The sequence below is a fragment of the Conger conger genome, chromosome 3 (genome assembly GCF_963514075.1).
Source record: "Conger conger chromosome 3, fConCon1.1, whole genome shotgun sequence".
In the NCBI taxonomy this organism is placed as follows: Eukaryota; Metazoa; Chordata; class Actinopteri; order Anguilliformes; family Congridae; genus Conger; species Conger conger.
The window spans coordinates 70,055,532-70,078,027 of record NC_083762.1 but is presented as its reverse complement, the minus strand read 5'-3'; the positions used below and the strand labels follow the sequence as shown (position 1 = coordinate 70,078,027).

The window sequence follows — 22,496 nt, the reverse complement described above, 5'->3', positions numbered from 1 at the left end:
TGGTTGTGAGATTGTTTCTACAGACCTGGTGTGTAGAAGTGAGGCCATGTTGGATCTGCGGTCAGTATGCGAGACGTTATTAATGAACAGGGCACCAGATCTGGAATGTGTGTAGCCAGTGAGGACAGTGTACAGTCCCCTTGGGCACCAGCTGACGAGTTATGGAGGTCAGGGGCAGGGAGACCTGCACACAAGCCTCTGGTTCCTGGAGGTTCAGGCATTTCCTGGTTGGGAAGAGGGAATGAGGACAAGGAGGAGGTTTGTTTAAAGAGATTTCCTCCAAAGAAGGTCAAACACCGACCATCTGGACTGTCTGTACCACGATATTAAACCTAAATCTGCCATCACGCCAAATGGTGCAGGGGTCTGCGTTATTAATCTGTCAATTGCAGTGGTCTTCCAGCACTGGCCTGGCCTGCAGAACAATCTTGTCCAAAATATCTTGGCGTGAGGCAGATTGAGCTAATCCTTAACAAAACATTTGTTTGATAACACTAAACATTTTAATTATGTTTACAATTGTAAAAAGGACAGAATTGACACCATTTGCATGTGGAATGGAGGTTTAAAGCACCATTTGTTGCGCCCGTAAAACCGTGTAGTGCACTTGACAATGTATTGTGTGCTATTTGGTTAATTAACCAAAGGAGAAAAACATAAACAACTTTATGGACTTTTATGGTTGTATACTGTCACTTTGAAACTAGGGGGCTACATTCATACCGAGAATGGCCCTCGTTAATAAAGAGCCCCAGTCAGTGATAACGGGGGCATTGTTGTGACCGTTTAAACAAAAGTAATTGATCCTCCTACCCGGGGTCCACACTGGCTCTCCCCCTTTTATAATCTTCACAATAGACTGTTACCAGGCGACCGTTTAAAAGCGCTTGGAGGGAAGGCCAGGAGGGGGGCTGGGCTGGACGCTGCTCGAACCGTCGTATTTATCCGGGTTCTTCTCAGACTGAATTATTATGGATGTAGCGGGAATGGATTGTACAACGTTGGGAGCTCTTCGTTTCACAAATAAAGGTGAGTGACTTCAGATTAATGTCGCTATTCCTTGTGTCTCGTCAAACGCACCAGATCGATGTAAATTTTAGAACACGATTGGCGTATAACTTTGTAACGTATTGCGGAACTTCCGACTAAATTTAATATTAGATATACCTCACGAGAAAAAGAAGGCTAGTCATGTGTTGACACCTTCAAAAAGTTACACTTTGCAAAACATTGACTTGTAACTGTAATGGCGAATGGTTACAACGTTCTTTAGAAAACGTTGCCTACTGAAAAAGTCAAACGTGTTCTGTAGGTACAAGAAGCCTAAACGTTTGAATGCTTATATTTATTTATCAGAAAGTTTTTTTTGTTTTTTTGTTTAGTTTTTTCCTGTTTGTGTTCCTCGGCTAATATTGATTATGCGATTTCCCCTTGTCATGTAGAAAAATTTTTTTATGTGAATATATCAAATTGACTTCTTTATCTTTGCGCTAGCGTAAATTCGAACTTCTCAGAATATGTCCTTGCACTGCTGGGCTTACCGTTTCAAAATTGTTAGCCAAGATGAAGTGCGCGTCCCCCTGCACATAGCCTGTTACTCAATCTCAGTGCATAATGCATGAGATGTAGAGTTGGGCATAGCCTGCTGTACCACCGCGCAGTGGAGAAAGATCGCTTTTTAAACGAACTGTGCTTTGTCAGAGTTTAATAATGGAGGTTCCTGGATGTTGTCAAGGGAAATTGCCTTCAGGCATTGTTACTGGTGCGCATTTCATCTCGTTTTCTCATACCGTAACCACATCCACGTTAAGCCACTTTATTTTAAACGGACGAATTCATTACTGTTACTGTTTTTTTGTTCAGTGGCCCGCCACATACTTTGTTTTTTTGCGGAAAATTTCTCATCGACCCCATATTCACGTTTTAGCCTCTTGTTTGCCTAACAAAATAGACTACAGCTTAAATTAAATTATTTGAATGTAACGGACATTTTTGTATAACATTATGGCATATTCCTGGTGTAAACTCCCGCTATGACCAGCTTTAAATACCAGCTACCAGCTGTTTCAAAACCTAGCTTCAGCTGTTTTTTTTCAGGAGGGATAGCTAATGTCACGGCCAAAATTATTGGCACGCTCAATTAAGATTTACAAAATAATTTAAAACTAATAACACCGTTACTGCGATTTATAGTAATCTGGCCACATGTCGAAAATATTCTACTTTATTAACGATTCTACTGAGTCAGCCAAAATTACACATTTTCTTGGAAATGTAATGGCTATTACATTTGAACTTCTGTCATTAGTAGGCCTACTTGATGTGGTCTCCTATGGCAAGGATATGTGCACTGAGCCTTTTCCCATTATGTTTGATATGATTAGAAAATGTATTTGAAGGGATCTTGAACCTTTTCACGATTCTTGATATCCCTATTTGCACATATGGACTGCCTTATTCGGACCAGATCAGTGTTTTGTTGGAAAATCCACCTACAGCCAGGTCTCAGCCACCTAGTTGAGCCAACCAGGATTTTGCCTAAAATGTCCTGGCACACGGTGGAATTCATTATTCCACTGATTAGTCATAGTTCCAGTGACATTTGCTGAAGTCTGGACCCTTGAATTGATTGGTTAATCTCAGTAGGCTTTCTGTGGACAGCCCTTCCAAACAGCCTCTTGGTGTGGGAGTGGTGTTTTAATGGTTGGTTTTGATACTGAGTCTGACCCCAAGACGCAGCTGAACTCTGCTGTTCTTGAACTGTGATGCCTGGGTCCTTGCCTCCCTCGCCATCTTCTTCTGCGTGACAGCATGTACACATCCCCTTCCTAGCAAGTTTGCATCTGTCTCGCACATTTGAAATTTTTTGATTATTGCCCTAACAGTGCTTAGTGGCAAGTTTAACCATTCATGTCCTTTTTTTTTTTTTACCATTACCTGAGTTGTGTAGGTTAGTTAGTAACCACCCGTGTCTTTCAATTTGGCAGTTTCTCCAGACTGAGATAAATAAGTTGATTTTAATTGCCGTTCTTACAGTTTGATTTCATTTTAATACAAACACTTATGGTTACCAATCATTTTGGCACCTATGTTTTTGTGAAGAAATATTCTTTATAAGAATAATTGCATTGGGATAAAATCATTTTCCCATATGTTTGAGCCTAAAATATAGCTAATTATGGGCCAGTTGCACAGACACAGATTAAGCCTAGACTAAGTTAAGTTTGTATGGAGATTGTCCATACAAAACGAAATTTAGCCCAACACTAAACTTAATCTGTGTTGGCAAGTCCGGCCCTATATTTGTTCTTTTATACAATTTACCCCTCATTTTCAACAAGGGTGCCAATAATTCTGGACCTGACTGTATATGGTTGTAGGCAGGGCTGGACTTTGCGGCTGTCATTTTTTCATTTTGAGCGGCCCACCCAACCTGCCCTACACTGAAAGCCTTAATCAGTTGGAGATTGCGATCGCAAAAACATACTTTTTTTTTTTTTTGGACTTGTGTGATTGAGTAATCGGATGCAAACTGAGAAAACAGATCAATCAATCCCATGATATCCTGCCCCACAAGAGAGCAGGTCGGGTGTTTTTGGCTCAGCACCAGGGCCGACGTCAGGGGGGAACAAGCGGGTCCGTAGTCCCAGGCCCTGGAGAATGGGGGCCCAGTGGTCTGTGAAGTCGTGGTAAATGTTATTGTCCCAGGCCCGGAAATAATGTGATTTTGTCCCGGGCCTGAGAAAATCTCCCAGCTACCCTACTCAACCCCACCTCTCTCAGACCTGCTGTAGATCCTGTTAGCAAGCCAAGTGAGCATGTGCATCAGCCGGTTTCAGACTTGGTGAAAGCACGTTTTGTCCTAGAACGGAATACCTGGATCCAGCCACAATCATATACGCAAGTGAAATACTGTCAACCATTAATTTAGTAATGCCCCACTGTGTAACAGTGACCTGTGGTGTTCCGGATGCCAAAACTGTGGTATTGCTACCTGGTCAGTTATCTGATTATTCTACAAGGGTTCAAGTTTCTATGTTATCACTCTAGCACTGGGAACCATACTTTCCTCTAGGGTTTTCAGTGCACTTGTCCCTGGTTTATGATTTGTTTGTTTTATTGTGTGTTGCTTTGGATAAGCGCATCTGCTAAATGACTACAATGTAATGACCCTCACACCTTAACATTAATTCAGTGGATGTTTACACCACGTAGAGGTGTTAATTTCCAAATATAAATGGGTTGAGACCTCCTTAGATCTGAGTGTCCAAGATACTGTATATGGGTACACAAACTGGCAGAAATTGGGCTCTACATGTGTTGATACTGTTGTTTCTCCACATGGGTTTTGAGAAATGACTTATTGTCTGACAGCTTATATCTGGCTTTTTCATATATAACCAAATAACATTGAGCATTCTCCTGCTGTGTCCTCGGTTAAACTTTCTCTACCAGCGTTCTTTACAAACTGGAAGAATGCAGGCACCTGTAGCTAGCCTCAGGTTTATTCCTGCACTTACGAGTGTAAGGTCTGGTCACTGTCAGCTTGCTTTACAGTTGGATGGGTTCTGAGCAAGGTGCCTTTCTCGGTGTTGACATTGCTGTATAAAACTGCTCCAGATGATTTCAGTTAGGAGAGGGGAGTTCAAGTTCAAGTGAACAGCAATAAATACCAGTACCTTATTGAACTTGTTCTTGATGCAAGCCAAATATGATACAAATAAAATGATAAATGATGCCAAACAGCTGTGTTTTCTTGGAATAATTTCTTTTTTTATACACAAATGATGCTCTATGCAAAATGAAGAACTTTGCAGTAACTCATCTGCCTAACTTTGATCTGTTTTAAAGCTCTGTTTTCCTTCCCTTGTCAAACAGAACTGGACTCCTGGTAAGATTTTGACGTGCATTTTACAGGCTAGATAATAATGTAGATTACTGTGATGAGAACAGAGAAAATCTGAAGGTAATTATATTGCACTGATCTAGTGTGTACATTTCCTCATTAGAGTAATGGCTGAATAGTGTTGCTAGCTTTAAAAAAAAATCTAATGCAGTTTCATCTGCTATTCACTTAAATTCACACATTTGAGTCTGAAATTATTAAATGATTTTATATTCTGTAATGTACACTCGGTGATCAATTTATTAGGTAGACTTTAAAAAGGCTCACTTAGTTTCTCGATGAACGTTTTTGTGGTGAAAAGTGAGTGAAACTCTGCGTTCAGGTGACAATCAGGCTACATTTGGTTGAAGTTGAAGTTTTCCAGCTGACTAGGACTTAGCCAGGCTATACCTGGGTAAAACCTGAGCTATATTGGGGTTAGTCCATTTATGTAAAAGCGTCTCTCAACCTGGATTTCAACCCCTCTTGAAGCCTAGATCTTTTGCTCTTTTGCTCGCTGGGATTCTCTATACACATAGAAGACATTTAAAAACAAGGTTTTAAGAGAGAATAATTAAACAAACCTGATAACCCTTGCCAGAGGCCAAATGGTAAGCCCATTAAGAGAATAATTAAGCAAACTTAAGATAACCTGTGCCATTGTATAAATGGCCAAAAGTTAATAATGCATGAGATAATCAGCTCAAGACGCTTTCAGTTGAATTGAGAAAAGAAATGTTACAAGACAGAGCTGCCACCCCCTTCCCACTTAATTATTCACAGTTTAGCTTGTGCGTGACTTCTTTGGGTATGGATAGAAAACATGAAGCAGGTGGCATCCATGTTCATTTAATGTCTGCGTACTATATCGGCTGTCATTCCTGTATCCACCCAGTGCAGAAATGTGTGCCTTCTTGTGTGTGTGTACCTGTCAGTTTGTATCAGTAAGTCTCACGTTTGTGCCTGTTCAGAGGCGCACTGGATTTTCAGTCATCTCTGGGCTTGTAAGTCTCTTGTGATGTCATCTGGAGATTATTTACAGCGGAGAGAGGGAAGGAAGGCCCAGCTCAGGAACAACAGCTGGCCCCCATCCCGGACACAGCCCCCCTCACACACACACACACACACACACGCAAACACACACACACACGCACACGCACGCAAGGTCTCACACTGGCCCTGTCCCCAATCTAGCCTCTCTCATATTTATTTCCACACATGGCTCTGGAATGGCACGTTTATTTATGCAGACTAAATAGGATTCCTCATACTACAGAAAAACACGCTTGTGCAAGTTTTGCCTGAAAGGGACAAGCTAAATTTAGCCCATGAGAGACTATAATATTACTGAGGGACTGTAACATCATTGGAAAGATAGGTGCTATTGCTTAAACCCGTGTCACCAACTTGGGCTTTCCAAGTCTATTATGTGGGAACAGCAACAAGCTGACAACCTTCACATGTGCAATCATTTTTAAGCCCATCTGTTTGCTGTCAGAAAGTCATGACTGTAGAAAATATGAATACAGAATGAATTGAAGACATTCAGATTCTAGCCATCTCCTGGGGAGCTTGATTTGCAAAGGAATTCTGGTCAGGAAGTATTGTAGTTCGGTCAATGCTAGTGTTTTATTGTCTAATGAGAACACCTTTCAGTTTATATTTGAAACTGCAGTGATTATGCTGATTACTAATTACAGATACCAACATGTGTTGCTATGCTGTGTTGCAACATGACCTAACCACATTGTTCTGACACACCCTCATTAGCAGAAGCATGTACAAAGCATGACATCACTGTGAAGCCTTTTTGAGGTTTAATAGTTTCATTTTCAGACCGATACGGAGGAATTAAATGGTTCGGGCCAGCATATTTTCATCCTTGTTGATAGCAAACGTACCATTTAACCTCAAACCTTTGAAGTCTCAAACTGACAGAATGTATCTATACCTTTCTGATACTTCATTTGTGAAAAGCACTAATTTAAGAAATAGTTTTTCATTACACTGGTGAACCAGGAAGCCACAGAACAAACCAGTGATAGCCAGTGCATGGTCAGGGGTCACAGTCAGGTGACCCCAAGGGCCAAGGACTTGTCATGCTCTTCTTGCAGGATATCACCTCCTGCAGTGCAGCTTTGAAGGTAAAATTAAAGAAGATTTAACAGTAATGTCAGTCTAGTTATTATCCATCCACCATAGGTGTCTCAACCTGTCCTCATAAAAATACTTTGATTTTAGACTATCAGATGGATTCGAATTCAATTCCAAAAGCTCTCCCTTCTGTGGCTGCATTGATCTTGTGGTCACTATGGGTAGTCCTGTCAGGCTATGTACTGCCTGCACTCCTCCAAAATTAGAGCATGCCTCTTCCATACTGTTGACTCTCTCCAGTTTTAACCAGAAGAGCTGTGTTTTACTGATTCCTTTGCTCTAGAAATGTGTGCGCACAAGAGTTTCCGAATGGCATTGCGTGATGTGGAATTCCACACGTTTCTGTGAACTACTTCAACCTGAGAAACCAGGTGAGGCGAGGTGAGGTGACTGTACCCAGGGTTGGAACGAATGTTGAATTCCATCTCAGGCAGGTTTTTATTTCATTGCAAGGAACCGAGTTCAGGCATTGCAGGGCTGAATTAATATTTGTCCATTTTCAAAGAAGAAATAAAATGTTAATGAATTCAGCAAACATCTGCTTGAAAATGACTTGTAATTGATCTACATTGCTGGCGGAATTAGCAACATGGCAATCCACAATACCTACGTATTGAAGATTATGTTTATGTTGCCTTTTGTAAACTGCATTTGATTGTGTTTTCTCAGGTAGTGCACTCTGGTAGCTATAATGCTGATCAAGGAGCTCATTAGCTAATTTGACCAGTGTTATCTGAAGTCGTTAAGTCTGCATGGTAAGTCTATTATCTGAGCTTGCACGCGTCGATTGTTTGCCATTATTGTTTGATGAGTTTAGGCCAGAGTTGTGAAATTAGATCAGTATGCCTTCTGACCCAATCATGTACAGTGATTTGAATTCTGCTCATTTCTTGATGAGCAGACAGAAGAAGATGCCCTGATGTAAAATACTTAACTGTATCATGACCTAAAAGGTACAATAGGTAATTTTGGACTTCTAACGGTCAAGAGAGGAATTTTAGAAACAAATACGCTCAGACCACAACACTGTTTATCCCACCCCTTCTCTGTGAACACACTGACGTTGAAATGCCATTGGCTGTGGCAATTAGAACCAATTTTCAACCAATGAGCTCAAATTATTGTACAGCTATACAATGTTTTGACCGGCCCGTCAACTGCATATTTTGAAACCTGAATTAGAGGACAATAAACACAGGCAGAGGGTGAGTCAACATGTCCCTTTTCAATGATAGAAAGGGATTTACAATGGTCTTGTAACAATATTTTAACACAGAAATCTTACCTATTGTACCTTTAAGGAAGCAAGTAATTTTTTCTGATGCAAAGAGCTGAGGACAGCATTCTGGGACCCACTAATTAACATCCTTGCAGTGTTTTACTTAATAGATGATAGAATAGGCCTACACGATGTCTTTTTGATGCCTTTTGTAAACGAAGACAAGAAAAAAGTCCCAACATGAGATCTTGCTTTTGGCCAGTTTCTTGGGAGAGCATTTCTGAAAGTGACATTATTATGTTCCTTATGTCGCAGTCTGCCAAACAGAGGAAGCCAGGGGTCAGATGTAGAGGGTATCTGTGTATATGACAGCGCACGGTGAGAGACGGCGCGTTCTTGGCAGCAGTGAGCATCGTGTACGATTTTGCGTCAGAGATAGCGCCGAATGGTCTAGTTGGAGATTCCAGCAATGAGGAAGAAGTACAGGATTCTGTCGGAGCAGCTGAAACTCTGGTACGGAAAGCGGGGAATTGGAATAACAATTTGAGATCTAGGTGCATTCCGCGGTACAATATATACAGTGGAAAAGGTCCAGTGTTAGATGTTATCTTAATAGAATATATTGGAGCCGTTTACTGTAGTTACTACACGTTTATCAGGCACTCAAAATTACGAATTTGTCTATGCTATCTATTTAGCGTATTTCGCCTGAAACGTTATTGGTGATGTTCCCGTCGGATTCTACGTGTGTTTCTTAACCTTTTAAGAATACCTGCCAAGAGCACAATTTATTTAAAAGGTGGTTGCAAGCAACGTTGACTCTGCTTGCCCGTTCTGTGTGGAATCCCGTGCCGTGGTTTGAAAACTGCCCGCGTTCCCGTGTGTTTCACGAAGAACAAGCGCAACCAGCACAGCCACTGGCGGAAAACGGAGGCTGAGAGAGGGGATTGGTGAAGCACGTCTCCGATTTGGCCGTATCAGCAGTTAGCCGCTGTCTGCATAGGTATCAAGTGAAAAGAGAGGTTATTTTTATAGCGAACGCGGCAGAAAGATCAGCATCACTGGACACGGGGCACATGATAGACAATTGTTCATGGAGTCGCAACGGCGGTGGACAGCAGAAAGATTCTGCACTGTTTAAGGATATTCTCCATTTAAAAGAACCAGTAGGCACGGAAATGATCACCGTCGAATCTAGAGGTAAAGTGACGACTAGACCGTTTTCTCAAATATTGGCGCATGAGGACATAGCGATTTAGCCTAGATGTCAACTGGGTGCGCTATATGAACACCCTATTTCTAGCATGGCTCACCTGTGTAAAATTGGGTTATGGGGAGGGGCAGTGCGGGCATGGGGTGACAGTTTTGGTGCAAATGTAAAGCTGTATTTGAATACTAAAAATAAACTATTGGGTGCATTATCATGACATTCCAAATATAAAGTTGTTGATTTAGGATATTGTATTGTAGAGCGATGATTGAGATTCTTCGGAACAAAAAAACAATAAAGTGGCATTTATCAGCAATATCCTACCTAGTGCCCTTGTGGGTAACTGCATCAGGCTCCAGGAAAGAGATCTGAGATATTTACGCGAATTTGTCGTTATTCTATGGAATTAGCGTTGCCTGCTTGGGCTCATGGCATCGTGTGATGGCGTTGACATAGGCATGCCAGAGATCAAAAGTTCACACTCAATATAAGTTTTTACAAGATGATAAATGTGCAGATTCCTCAGAACTCAACTGTGTTTCATAATGCACCAGCTGCAGCTTACTGTACCTCATGCTATGCAAGGAGTGTCTTTTGTCTAGAACTGGATAAAAGATCATTGTTAAATCATTGTTAAAACTATTATAAAGACTAAATCAGTTATTTCTAAATTAGACGTGACGGTAGGCCTTAGTCTTCAAGTTAAGAATGCTTATTTTGGCCGCCTGAATTGTTTTCTTGTCAGAAAATACACTGAAGATTAAACTTTTTGTCTTAAAGATTAAAGATTACTTTTTAGAGGGAGCGCATCCATGATTTAAAAAAATATTCTATTACAGATTTGAAATGAATGAATTCCGGAACATGTCTATTTGAATCTGATAAAGACTATGTGGTCTTTGTATAAATCCCAGCGCCAGATTATTGTCAATTGGTCCTATATAATATTCGAATCGCGTGATAACCAGGGAGATAAACCGTCGTACTCTGCAACTGCTTTGACTCGCGTTTGAATGGTGACAGGGACAGCATTGTTCAAAACTCACTGTTGCTGTCCAAAGTCCCTGCAGCGCAGACAATGGAAGTCTCAAAACAGTGGACAGGCGTCTGTGTCTATGCCCAGTTGAAGCAGCGCCGCAAAATGTTGTGACGGTATGTTCGATTAAGTACGCTATCTTACCTCAAGTTTTCAAATCGGGGTCAACACAGAGCTGTGGCTTCACTATGGCAAGCAAATAACTTTACCCGTAACTCATATTATTTAGTTTGTTTATGTGTTTGTTTATTTAGGAATTCTAAGCTTTACCTAGGCCTTTATGTCACCTATATGGCCTTGAGTTTATCTGCAAAATAACCAGAGGAAGACTGCCGCCTGGTGTCTTTATTGGTTTACTGCATTTGAGTAATTTATTTCTTGAATTTGAAGTCTTGTGCATTTGTTTGTCCTGATCATTTTAACTTGATACTTATTCTCCACTTGTTGACATATGCAAATCACATGAATTTCACTGTTGTTGATACCTGGGCAGAATAGAGACAAATGGAGTAGTAAGGTATAGCAGTGTCCGACCATAGATTTGAACCTCATCACCCACAACACATGCTGCAACCCGAGCACAACCTTGTGATCTCTGCTCTTGTATTTAAAAATGTCAACTGCTGGCATACAAATGTGCCGTTTTAACAGTTTAAGGATCTCCCTGGCCCTGTGCAGCTAAACCAATTCAGAAGATTGGCTTTATTATTCTTTAATGACTTGAGCTGTGATCGCTTACAGTAGGCCTGCTCTCAGATGCAGAAAAGATATGTCATTAGAGAAAACCTGAAACCAACCCAAGCACAGAGTCATGTGTTTACCAGTAGTGCCTATCAACAGTATGTGAATGTGCCCTCAAAAAAGGGCCAGTCCTGGACTAAATGAAGTTTTGCTTTAGCTGTGTCTGTGAAACCAGCCATAAGTGCTTGTGCTCTGTTCCTTCTGTAGCACTGTAGTATGTTTTTTAGGTGCATACAGCAAAAATGCATTCCACGTGTTATGGTGGTAGTAGTGTTATATTAATATCGTTTGGGCACTGCGTTAGTTGGGATTTTTGTTCTTATCATAAACAATGACACTTCTATCTTTTTGAGAAAGAACATGCAGTTATATACTCTTTGCGAATATGTCACTTTGTTGCCAGAGCAGAATGTTTTACCAAGGGAATATTCTTAGGAGTGAGTTGGCTACTCTGTCCTGTTTGTAGGTATTCATTCTCGCTCGCCACTTTCTCTGCTGGAAATTGCTTAGAAAAGATTGTCTGGCAACTTGGGACCTATAGCACACACCACAAATACTATCAATTATGATTGTTTTTAGACTTTGGACCACACAATCCCAGGTTCATATCTGCCTGGGGCAGTCATTTAATATACTGTTTTCAAAAGTCACAAAATTGTTCTGAAATTACAGAAACAGCGACATAATGTTTTTAGCCATGTTTTCTGCTCATTTGGGATATTATCGTATCGCTTGCAGCTAAAGTTGTTTCCCCATCTTTGCTACCAAATGATGTTTATACATGTGTATACATAAGGCCATAGCAAGGCATCTGCTTCTGATAAGTGCTTGCACAGGAACCCCTCAGAAAAAAACTTTGGCATGAAAAACCTCAAAATAATGTCCCTGACAGAACAACCTGGGGCAGAAACCATGGTTACTCAATCCATATCACCTCATATCGCTCATATTGTTCTTATCATGCAGCCATGTGTGTTTTGTTTTAAAATGAATACAATTCCACACACGCCAGGAATAATTTTTACTATTATGCATGAAGAATGGTGTGCATGTCATGGGGTTTGTGTTTCTGGCAGCATGCTGCTGTACATTTATGAGCCAGCTCATGAGGTCACTTATTTTTAAGCCAGAATAACACCCATTATTACCCAAGTGCACTGACTGCTCTATGCTCTATTTATGTCGGTTTGTAACTGTTTCAAATAGGCTCCATGTATAACTGCAGGATTTTCAATTGCATAATATTTGAATTCAGGGATGCATTTGAGAATACGTTCAAATATGTTGAGAGTTTGAATTTGAAAATGCATTTCGTTTCTAAAATGGTTAGATAACCATTTTTATCCAAACACAAATGTATAGCCACATTTGCAGTAGTATTACTCATTGCAAAGTCATGCTAGCCATGTTCAACTTCACAATCACAACCACTAGATTTCAAAGAGATTGTCTGCGAAAGAAGGGACAATTCATATTATGAATAATAAAATGTATTTGTTAAGTAATTAAATACTTCAAGAACAAAACATTTTACTATCAAATAAATTGTAAATATATTAAATTTTATTTAACTTCCAAATATGCTGTGCTGATGGCCCAGACAGATATGCTCATATTTATTGTTCTGTGTGTGATGGGCTTAAAATTATATTTGTCGAATTCCTAATTATACATTTTTAATTCCAGATTCTCAATTCAGTCATTTTGGAAAAATACTAAAATTAGAACATTGGCAGAACTACTTCTGTACTCTCTGTACATAGTTCTTACATGTTGTAGTGACCTTGTAGTATATTGCACCGTTGCTATTTGATAACCAGTGGTCTGGTACTCTGTGCCTTCCGTCTAGAGTTTAGACTAAGCATGTTAAGATGAACTAGTTATCATTCATTTAAACTGGGAGTCACACTGAGGCTTGAGAAGCATATGAAAGACCACAGTGGCTGTAATTGAAGCTTTCCTGTCATCAATGGCAAGCATTATCTCAGACGGTAAGGGTGAGCATAATCTCTGGGTCAGTCAGAAATCATTGTTTTGTGCTGTCATGTAAAGTATCTGTCAACAGTGTTTTGTTCTCTAAAGACATGATCACAATAGACTGAATCAGTTATTCTGTGTGCTCTCGGAGTGGTGCCTAGCTAACTATTTGTACAGAGAAACAAACATATGTGTGTGTCATTCTTTCTCTTTCGGAGAACAGGTGTCTACGACCCATTATTGTAGTCCACTGTAGTCCATTCATTTTTTTCAGACAGACAGACCTAGACCATCCTCTGCATTTCCATGTTTAAGGGGACATGATTCTTGGACTCTAGAAGCAGATTTTTTTGAAATAGTCTTTGTGAATGGAAAATTCCTAGTTTTTGTCACAACGCTGTAAAACCAAACAGCCACATAAACAGTGTTAAATCAACTCTGTACTGGAATGCATATGGTCCGTATTGGAATATTATCCCTGCTGAAAAAAACCAGCTCAAGCTAGGTTTTGAAACAGTTGGTAGCTGGTAGACCAGTTCAGACCAGCTCCATACTCAACATGGTTTGACCAGCTCACGCTGTGTTTTGAAAGAGCTGGTAGCTGGTATCGGCATTGTGATCTGCATTGTAGGCTTTTGTTCCTCTGAAGACCTCTGGTGACCTATGTGTTATTGAAGGAGGTGTTGAGTGAGGCACTAAGGGGGAGCTGCAGCTAATCATTATCTTTTCATGTGGCTGTGCCCCCCCCCCCCCCCCCTCTCCCCCTGTTGTTATTTCTCAAAGCTGCAACAGGAGGCATATGATGTCATGCCTGAGACATGCATACCAGACCTGGTCTCTTAGGGACTGTGCACCTGAAGCAGCAGGGATCAAAAGGCCATCTTTTTGCCAGCCAAGCCCTCGGGAGTAAAGTGTGTATCAGGCACGGTTGCAACATAATCCGTCAGATCTCTGAAGTCGGCACACTGCTCTGGGCGCTGCTGTTTTATGTTCCTCTCAGAATCAGATATTTAGCGTCAGTTAGCCTTAGCGTGCCAGGGATGTTCAACCTCTCATTTCGTTAGCTGTGTCCTAATGTCATTTTGCACCGGTCCCTGTTCCCCATTTTCACAGTGCACGCAGTGGGTGATGGGGTGAAAGAGAGAGAGGTGGATTGAGACATGGTAGCACTGTCTCTAATGACAATGATGTGCCCTTGTGGGCTCCTCCAGGTGATGAAGGTATGCCAGGTGGACAATAGGTAGAATTACCTATTGTGTCAGGCACAGAGAGGAGAGCTTTAGTCGCAGGATCTGGGTCCCAGGATCACATATTTGTGTCTGTTTAGCAGATAAACCACAGGGTAGTGTTAACACTTCTTTCCTTCGGGGGATTGTGGTGAGACACACTTTGGCAGGGGGTATTTAGCCATGTTAAAGCAGTTGCAGTTAATGCAGTGGCTTGTCAGTTTCTTTTTATTCAACAGGTGACGAGTGGAAAGGGGAGGAGGGAGGACACTCATGCCAAACATATTTGATCTCTTCTATTTTCTATTTAAAACTCTTTCCTGTTCTGATGGGTGGGGCCACATTGCTGGAAAGACTGCAGAAATGAGCAGGAAGTTTTCATGTGTTTCGTGTATCCACGCTCCAGACGAGGAAAACTCTTCATTTGTTGATGAAAACTTGTCATGAAGTAATTTGAAGATTCCTGCCTTTCCATTGTTTCTCAGCACCCTGGCCTTTTAGAACCCACTGTCGGTGACATCTCCGATCATTCAGCAGTCCAGCTGGAGGTTGTCTGTCTGTGTGTTGTGTGGTTAAAACATTGGCTTATATAGTAATGATGATTCTTTCTTTTCAGAAAGTCAACATTACGTCTGGAGGCGATTGACCCTGTGGATGCTGACTTCTGTCCTCGCAGAGGAGGAACCCTGACACGAGTTCCTGCAGACCTTATTGTGTGAAGTACAGGAATTTGGACTGCTCATCACATCCGTATCTGAGGACCTGAAGTGCTCTTCAGCCGCCCTGTCCTGGTTTACCCCTCCTGGTGTGCGGTTCTACTCCATCAGTGGCCCCTAATCAGCTCATAAAAAAGAGCTACGTCCAGTACCATCTTGGGAACATCACCTGTCTCTAGCTGTGGAGGAAAGCTGTCTCGCCCTGGTGCTTTGTAGACAGTCGGCCCAAGAGGCCAACCCTTCCAAAATGTCCACCAAGGCCCCTATCTACCTGAAGCGGGGCAGCCGAAAGGGCAAGAAGGAGAAGCTGCGGGACATCCTGTCCTCGGACATGATCAGCCCCCCGCTGGGGGACTTCCGGCACACCATCCACATCGGGAGCAGCGGCGGCGAGAACGACCTTTTCGGCGACCTGTCCTTCCTGCAGGGCAAGTTCCACCTGCTCCCGGGGCAGCAGGGCCACAGCCTGTCGCAGCGCTGCAGCCAGTACGGAGCGCCCTTCCAGTTCACCCGCACGGCCAGCGTGTGCACACACCCGCCCTCCTCCGAGAGCTCGCCCCTGCTGAAGAACGCCATCTCCCTGCCTGTCATCGGGGCGGTGCAGGCCATCACGCTGCCGGCCTCCGGCTCCGCCCCGGAGCCCGACCCCGCCTCCGACTCCACCTCCGCCTCCGACTCCGCCCCCGACTCCCCGCCCCCGCAGCCCGGATCGCCCACCCAAGCCCCGCCTCCCAAACCTCCCAGGCTGCACCTCGACGACAAGGCCTCGGCCCTCAGCCGAGAGTCCTCCACGCAGTCCTCCAGCACGCCCTCCCCCCTAACCCCGCCACCCTCCAGGGCCTCGCTGGATGCCGAGCGGTGCCTCCAGGACCCGGATGAGGGCCTCCAGGAGCAGCCTTACCTGTCCCACGCCGGCTCCCTGCTGTCTCTGCACCTGGACCTGGGGCCGTCCATCCTGGACGATGTTCTCCAGATCATGGACAAGCACAGCGTGGGGGGCCTGAATGGGGCCTGTGTGCATGGGGGGCGGCAGGAGATCGCCACCTGAGGACCCCTCCCCTTCCCCCTCCCCCCTTCCCATTGACAAAAAACTCTCCCCCTCCTCCTGTTCCGATTTTATTCCTTTTGAATATACCTGCTTGTGTCTAACACCAAGCCTGGCGAGAAGACGTGGATTGGTAACAGAGAGCACTTGTTTTAGCTTCTTTTCTGGACCTTTTCTCTTTTGTTACTGTGAATTGTTCTTTTAGCCTTTCTGTGTTGAATCCCGGAATTGTGCATTTTTGTACTGTGTAAAAGACACGATGGGTGAGCTTCCTAACCCATAACGCCCTCCCTTTAATTCACATGTCCAGCTTAAGCAGGACCTGCAGATGTGAAAGGTAGTGCTGAGGACACTAGAGGACACTGTCGGCAATGCGTTTGCTGCCTGCTTCTGCTACGCACCGTACTTATCCTACTGTACCCTTGCGTATACTCCTTTGAGATTATTTGAAAGAGCCGCTGGATTTTTAAAGAGTTCCTTTTTTTGGGTCTGTGGCCTGATTAGTTTGACAGGGCTGATTCTCCGTCAGGCTGTGGCACTGCGGGTGTGGGAGGAGGGGGAGTATCGATCGATCGTCAGCCTTCATCCAAAAGCTCCTCTCTGAGGCAGCCCCAGGAGACACGGAGAGGCCTACCTTTTATCCCCCCGAACCGCTCTCAGGCACTGACGAACAAAAACCGATTCCCTTAACCTTCTTCTCGCAAGTATTCCTCTAAGAATCGCGCTGACTCTCCATCTCAGATCTTGTGAGATGAAAGAAATGCTGCTCCCGGAGAATCATCCACCGTTTCAAAGAGCATCCGCCACGTAGGCCCAGGTGCGGTTGATGAATAGCGGGGGGCTCGAACAAACGGCAAGCTGCTTCATTGAAGTGTGTCCGCTGCTCACTGCATTTCTGTTAACGCCGCACCTCATTGGTCATCCTGGAGGAGGGCTGGGGGCAGTTCTGGCTTTTAGTCTCTGCTCAGCCTGACACACACACACACACACACACACACACACAGACATTGAGAGCTGAAGAGGTTGTATGTGTCGTCTGTCACATGACTTCACTTTCTGGCGCCGTTAATCAGGGAGCGCTTCTTCTAGAGACCTGTCTGTGACTGCATTGGGCAAGCCTTGGACTTCTCCTCCAGGAAGGAGCACAAATATGAGATGTTTCAGTTGGACATTATCACCGAACTATAAAGTCGTGCCATTTTTCTTCTATCAGACTGTACATTGACATAAAGTGGGAATAGATGCTTGTGAATCCATGTAAACCTGCAATAAAGCTAGCAACACTGATAATAATATTTAAAATATAATTATTTCTTGTTCCTGCATAGCAACTCGGGAGAGCCACAGAAGTCGATTTTATGGGTCCATCATAGTAAAATTTCTCCTGAAAGCTGAGAGAGTCTAGGATGTGGAGGACTGATTGTCGGCCTTCATTCTATGGTTAATAAAGGGTGTAGTCGATGCAGAAAAAGTTCTTGATAAGTTTGTGTTTGCAATTCCTGTGTCTTGTCATCAGGACGCACTAGTGCATAGCACTTTCTCCATTTTCACCCTGTGTAAGTTTAGTCAGACTGGGCTTATGAACTTTTACATTTTTAGAAATGATAACTAAAGGTAACTATGTGGTATCACTGATACTTTCTTCTCTCATACTTCCCAGTAATACTGGAGGCTCAAAAGTTTTCTTGCCCTCTCAAAAATGAATAAATACAAACAATCATAACTCCAATACAATGTTGTTATCCAAACAAATAACATCTTGCTACCAAATACATACTGTTCCTGCAACTTTACTGTGGTACATGGAAACATTGCTCCAAATGCTACAGGAATTCCACATGCAAGACTGATCCTGTACCATAGAAACTATATGGAAAAGGTAATTTAGAAGGACAAAGAAGACACCACAGTGTAACATACATCACTGTCAGAATATTTACAGAGTTAGCTTTCCTCCATATTATCTGGTCTGTTCTCAGCAATATTCTCAGAATGCATTACTGCATGTGAAATTCCCTTTAGAAACAGTGATTACACACGCTGCTATAGATCCCAGATGGATACCTCGTTCATGTCTTTCTTTTGGGGTTGTCTGGTGTTCTTTGCAGAACTGCACTATAGATTATTCATATGGTGTGTGTGGGTTACTCTTTCTTCATAAAGCAGGGAATGCATTTTTAGATGCATGGGAAATTTGTGTGCTTGCACACATTTGAAAGTTAGGTACAAATACTATTACTATGGATTTCAATCTTCCCTATAATATTGTCTTTCATTACAAAATTAATAATTGTATGTTAAATCAATAATATTGCTGTCTAGGCTGCAACTGATACAAGCTTTGTTTAAAATGATTACATTTTGATTAAATTAGAAGAGCAATATATTTCAAAACCCAAAATGTGGGTTTATCAGTGGGATGATCAAAAAAGTTATCTTTTTTTTCTTGCCAGATACTCTTTTTCAATGTAGTTTATTTTCATATATTGTCTGCTTGCCTTATATACTCAAGCTGGGCATACAAAGGCATTCTTTGAGCAATCTAAAAAAAAATTCCCAACCCCATCTACACACTGTTTTGTAGATACATAAGTGGTTCACAGGAAGCACTGAGGAAACATTAATTACTGTCCGTGAGTGAAAATTTGACTCTTTTGGTTTATGAGAGGCCATTATGGGGCTGTTGATGGAGGAAGGAGCCCAGGTCTCTGGATTGTGTTAATAAACTGGGTCCTGTCCTGGGGAGTATGCTGGGTGCTGGATTACAGAAGTCCCTGTTTCCAACCATCCTCAGTTCAGACTCTACCCTGTTTAAACTTAAGACTTCACCCAGCTCAGTTCAACACAGTGGCTGTGTCTGAAACAGGGTGCTCACCATATGTACTATCTACTCAACATACTACCTACTCGTGTTAGATGTGCTCCCGAATGCAGACCGTGAGTTCACTGGAGGAGAAAATTAAGGGCTACATTTTCTCTCAATGTAGTGTACTTAAAATCCAGGATTATATGCATATATAGATATTATTATATCACAGACAATGTTTGGTAAACAGTATGCATTTTGAGGACACAGTAGTTTCAGGTACGCCCATGCTCAGGGGAACCCCAGAAATACATATATCATCCAGGGATTTTAACTACACTACATTTAGAGTCCGGGGACCAAGCCAGGGGCATGTGAATCTCTAAGGTCATTTATAATCCCAAGTCTCACAACAAAAGGTGAAGGCATTATTTGAATGACTCCAAACAGGAAAAACGAATGCATTTTGACGATACTTTGATGTAATTTATTGTTCAAAAAGAAAAACATTTTACTTGCTCTTCACGACACCACTCTTTCAGAAAGTCCCAGAATGCCTTATGCTGTTTATGATGACAGTACTGCATCCGTTAATGTTAATAATCGGGCTATCGCAGACATGTATCCATACTGAAATGATGCAGCTCAATTTGTTTGCATGGCTTGGTCTGGTTTGGTAGCAGAAAGTGTCTACAGTAGGTCACAGCTCATAACTTCATTCATAGCATAACTTTGATCATTGTGGATACACATATGAAGTGTCTATTGAGCTGTAGAATGTTTCCAGCAAATATGAATATTTACAACCAACTTTTTCACTTTTACAATGAAAACAAAAAATACCCCTTTTCTTTATTATTATTTAGTAAAGATATTTACGTGGGCATGCATAAGATGAATCTGATAGGGGAAATGCTGAAATATTAATGTGAACATTTACATAATGGAATTCAATGTAATTTACAGGTATCTACATATGCTATGATAACCATGGATGCGAACACCTGATCAAAACAATTTTACAATTTCATATAACAAACCAAGAATAAAAATGACAACGCTAAAAATATTATATTACATTTGTATTATATTATACAAGTACCATGCTGCCCACATAAACTACTTACATGGGCAGCATGGTAGTGCACTGCCGCCTCACAGCGCAGTGGAAGTGCCGCCTCACAGCGAGACGGTCCCAGGTTAGAGTCCTGGCTGGAGCCCCTGTGTGGGGCCTGCATGCTCTCCCCATGCTCCTGTGAGCTTCCCTGGGTGCCCCAGTGCCTCCCTCCCCCTCCCCCCCAATGCCATGGAAAGACGTCCTTTTCTGCTGCTTAGGGGGGGCATTGCTGTAAACAAGCAGGTGTGTTCAGTCAACCTACCCTCTACAAATTAAGGTTAATCACAGTTAAATGCACATTTGTTTTTCACATAAACATCCTCATAGATACAGTACTTACTTACATTTATTCGTAAGACAAAATATTTATAAACTGTAAACTGCCCATAACTGGAATGTATCAATCCACTGGAGGAAATTTGGCTGAATGAATGACTTGCCATTGATTTAGGGGGGAAATGCTATCTGTACCATTTTTGCTATTTCACTTCATTTCAGGTCTTCAAAGGTAATTTGTCGTAATCAGAAGAAAAAAGGCAACTTAGAGTAAGAAATGTCATGGCAACAGTGATTAACATGCTGCACGACCCTCTTATGTATGTGACCCTCTAGTATATGCAGTGGCTAAACATGACCATCAAACTTTACATTTGCTAGTTTGCACAAACTTCCCAATTCTATTTAATGTACTGTATGCCATTAAATGTGATGCACAGACCATCCTCGTAGGCCTGGAACAATGTTATTGCTTAGCTTGACTTTCAAGAAAATTGTATTGAGGGTATTCCCAATTCCTCAGAGTTTTATTATCTATTATTGTAATCTTATTCTATTATTATTACTTACTGTCATGGATTGAATGTTTTACTGGTGTACTTGAGATGCTTTGTCAAATCACAATGCAATATTGTAGGGAGCATCTTGAACTTAACCAGTAAATACAAATTAATTGAGCTTGTGTATCCAATACTGTGCAGTGTGCTGGTCTACTGGGCCTTTAAATCATGTGTTCAGCTGTTACACACTTTCATTTTGGTTATTTTTCTTGAGCATTATTCAGGTTTACTGTTAAAACCACATTTAATTGTTACAGTAATGGGAACAAAAAAAAACCCCACACCTATTACAACAATTTAATTATGAGAAAGAAATATTCAATGAAATGGGTTGAAGAAATAGATTTACAAATTTTATTCTAACAAACTTAATAAATTAATAAATCTCTCTCTCTCACTCTCTCTCTCTCTCTCTTTCTCTCTGTGTGTATGGTGTGTGTTTCTCTTGTTTTCACAATGGCATGTCCACTTTTTCAAAAGCCCTGGGAATCAATCCAAATGGCTTTGTTAACACAGAGGCTCCGGAAAACACGGCTATTGACCCTGAGAGCAGAAAGGCCTGGGAACAGAGGAGGGAAGGAGGAGGTGGGGGAAACCATAGAGATACTATGACTAGAATGGACCCCGGTAATAACATATGTCAAAGCAATGCAGCCACACTGGACAAGGCTGAATTGGAATTCAAAAGTAATTATTTATCTAACTGTCAGCTAGGTATTCCTTATATGTGCATTCATTCAGGACACCATATTGGCTCTGATAGTTTAATGGAAATTAAACTGAGCCTTTGTCAAGTGTAGTAGATCTGTGTCTTTTGTGTAGAGCGAAAGGACGAGGGAGAGAAAGAGATTAATGAGGGGACTTCACATTCCATTCTCATCAATAACTCACACGTCAATCTACAGTCTGTTCATCCATGTAAGTCCAGTTTATTTGTCTCCACAGATAGTCCATTGTCATGGTATGCTACCTTATATGAATGAACTATACTGCAGTACATTTAAATAAAAAAATAAATCAGAAAAGATACTGCAACACTTCAGTTTCTATGGGCAATTATACATATTAAAGCTGATTTTATTATAAAACAAATATTTTTGATAGAAATACATTGCTGTAAAATAGATTTTTGTTATATTTTCAAAAAGGTCCACATACACTCACTGAGCACTTTATTGAGTATTTATTACACTTATTTTTAAGACTTTTTAACTTCTGTTGCTGTAGCTATTCCACATGGAGGTTTGACGTGTTGTGTGTTCAGAAATGCACTTCTTCATATGACTGTCATATGACATATGCAATTAAATATTTAATGAGCCAATCATGTGGCAGCAACTAAATGCATAAAAGCATGCAGACATGGTCAAGAGGTTCAGCTGTTTTTCAGATCAAATGTCAGAATGGGGAAGAAATGTGATCTAAGTGACTTTGATGGAATGATTGGTGGTGCCAGACAGGGTGGTTTCAATATCTCAGACACTGCTGATCTCCTGAGATTTTCACGCACAACATTCTCTGGAGTTTG

The 22,496-nt window shown here is 41.8% G+C and overlaps 1 protein-coding gene across 4 annotated transcripts; it reads left to right on the top strand.

Annotated features, from left to right (window-relative positions):
• The first annotated feature begins 892 nt into the window (after positions 1 to 892).
• LOC133123113 (cdc42 effector protein 2-like) lies at positions 893 to 17,932 on the top strand. 4 transcript variants are annotated; one of them, XM_061233399.1, is made up of 2 exons: positions 893 to 1,029; positions 15,065 to 17,932. In XM_061233399.1, the coding sequence occupies exon 2, from the start codon at positions 15,412 to 15,414 to the stop codon at positions 16,210 to 16,212; it is 801 nt and encodes a 266-aa protein (XP_061089383.1). In that variant the 5' UTR covers positions 893 to 1,029; positions 15,065 to 15,411; the 3' UTR covers positions 16,213 to 17,932. The 4 variants fall into 4 exon arrangements, with proteins under 4 accessions (XP_061089383.1, XP_061089385.1, XP_061089384.1 ...); XM_061233401.1 differs by lacking the exon at positions 893 to 1,029 and adding an exon at positions 8,573 to 8,663; XM_061233400.1 differs by lacking the exon at positions 893 to 1,029 and adding an exon at positions 8,718 to 8,771.
• The last annotated feature ends 4,564 nt before the right edge of the window (positions 17,933 to 22,496 follow it).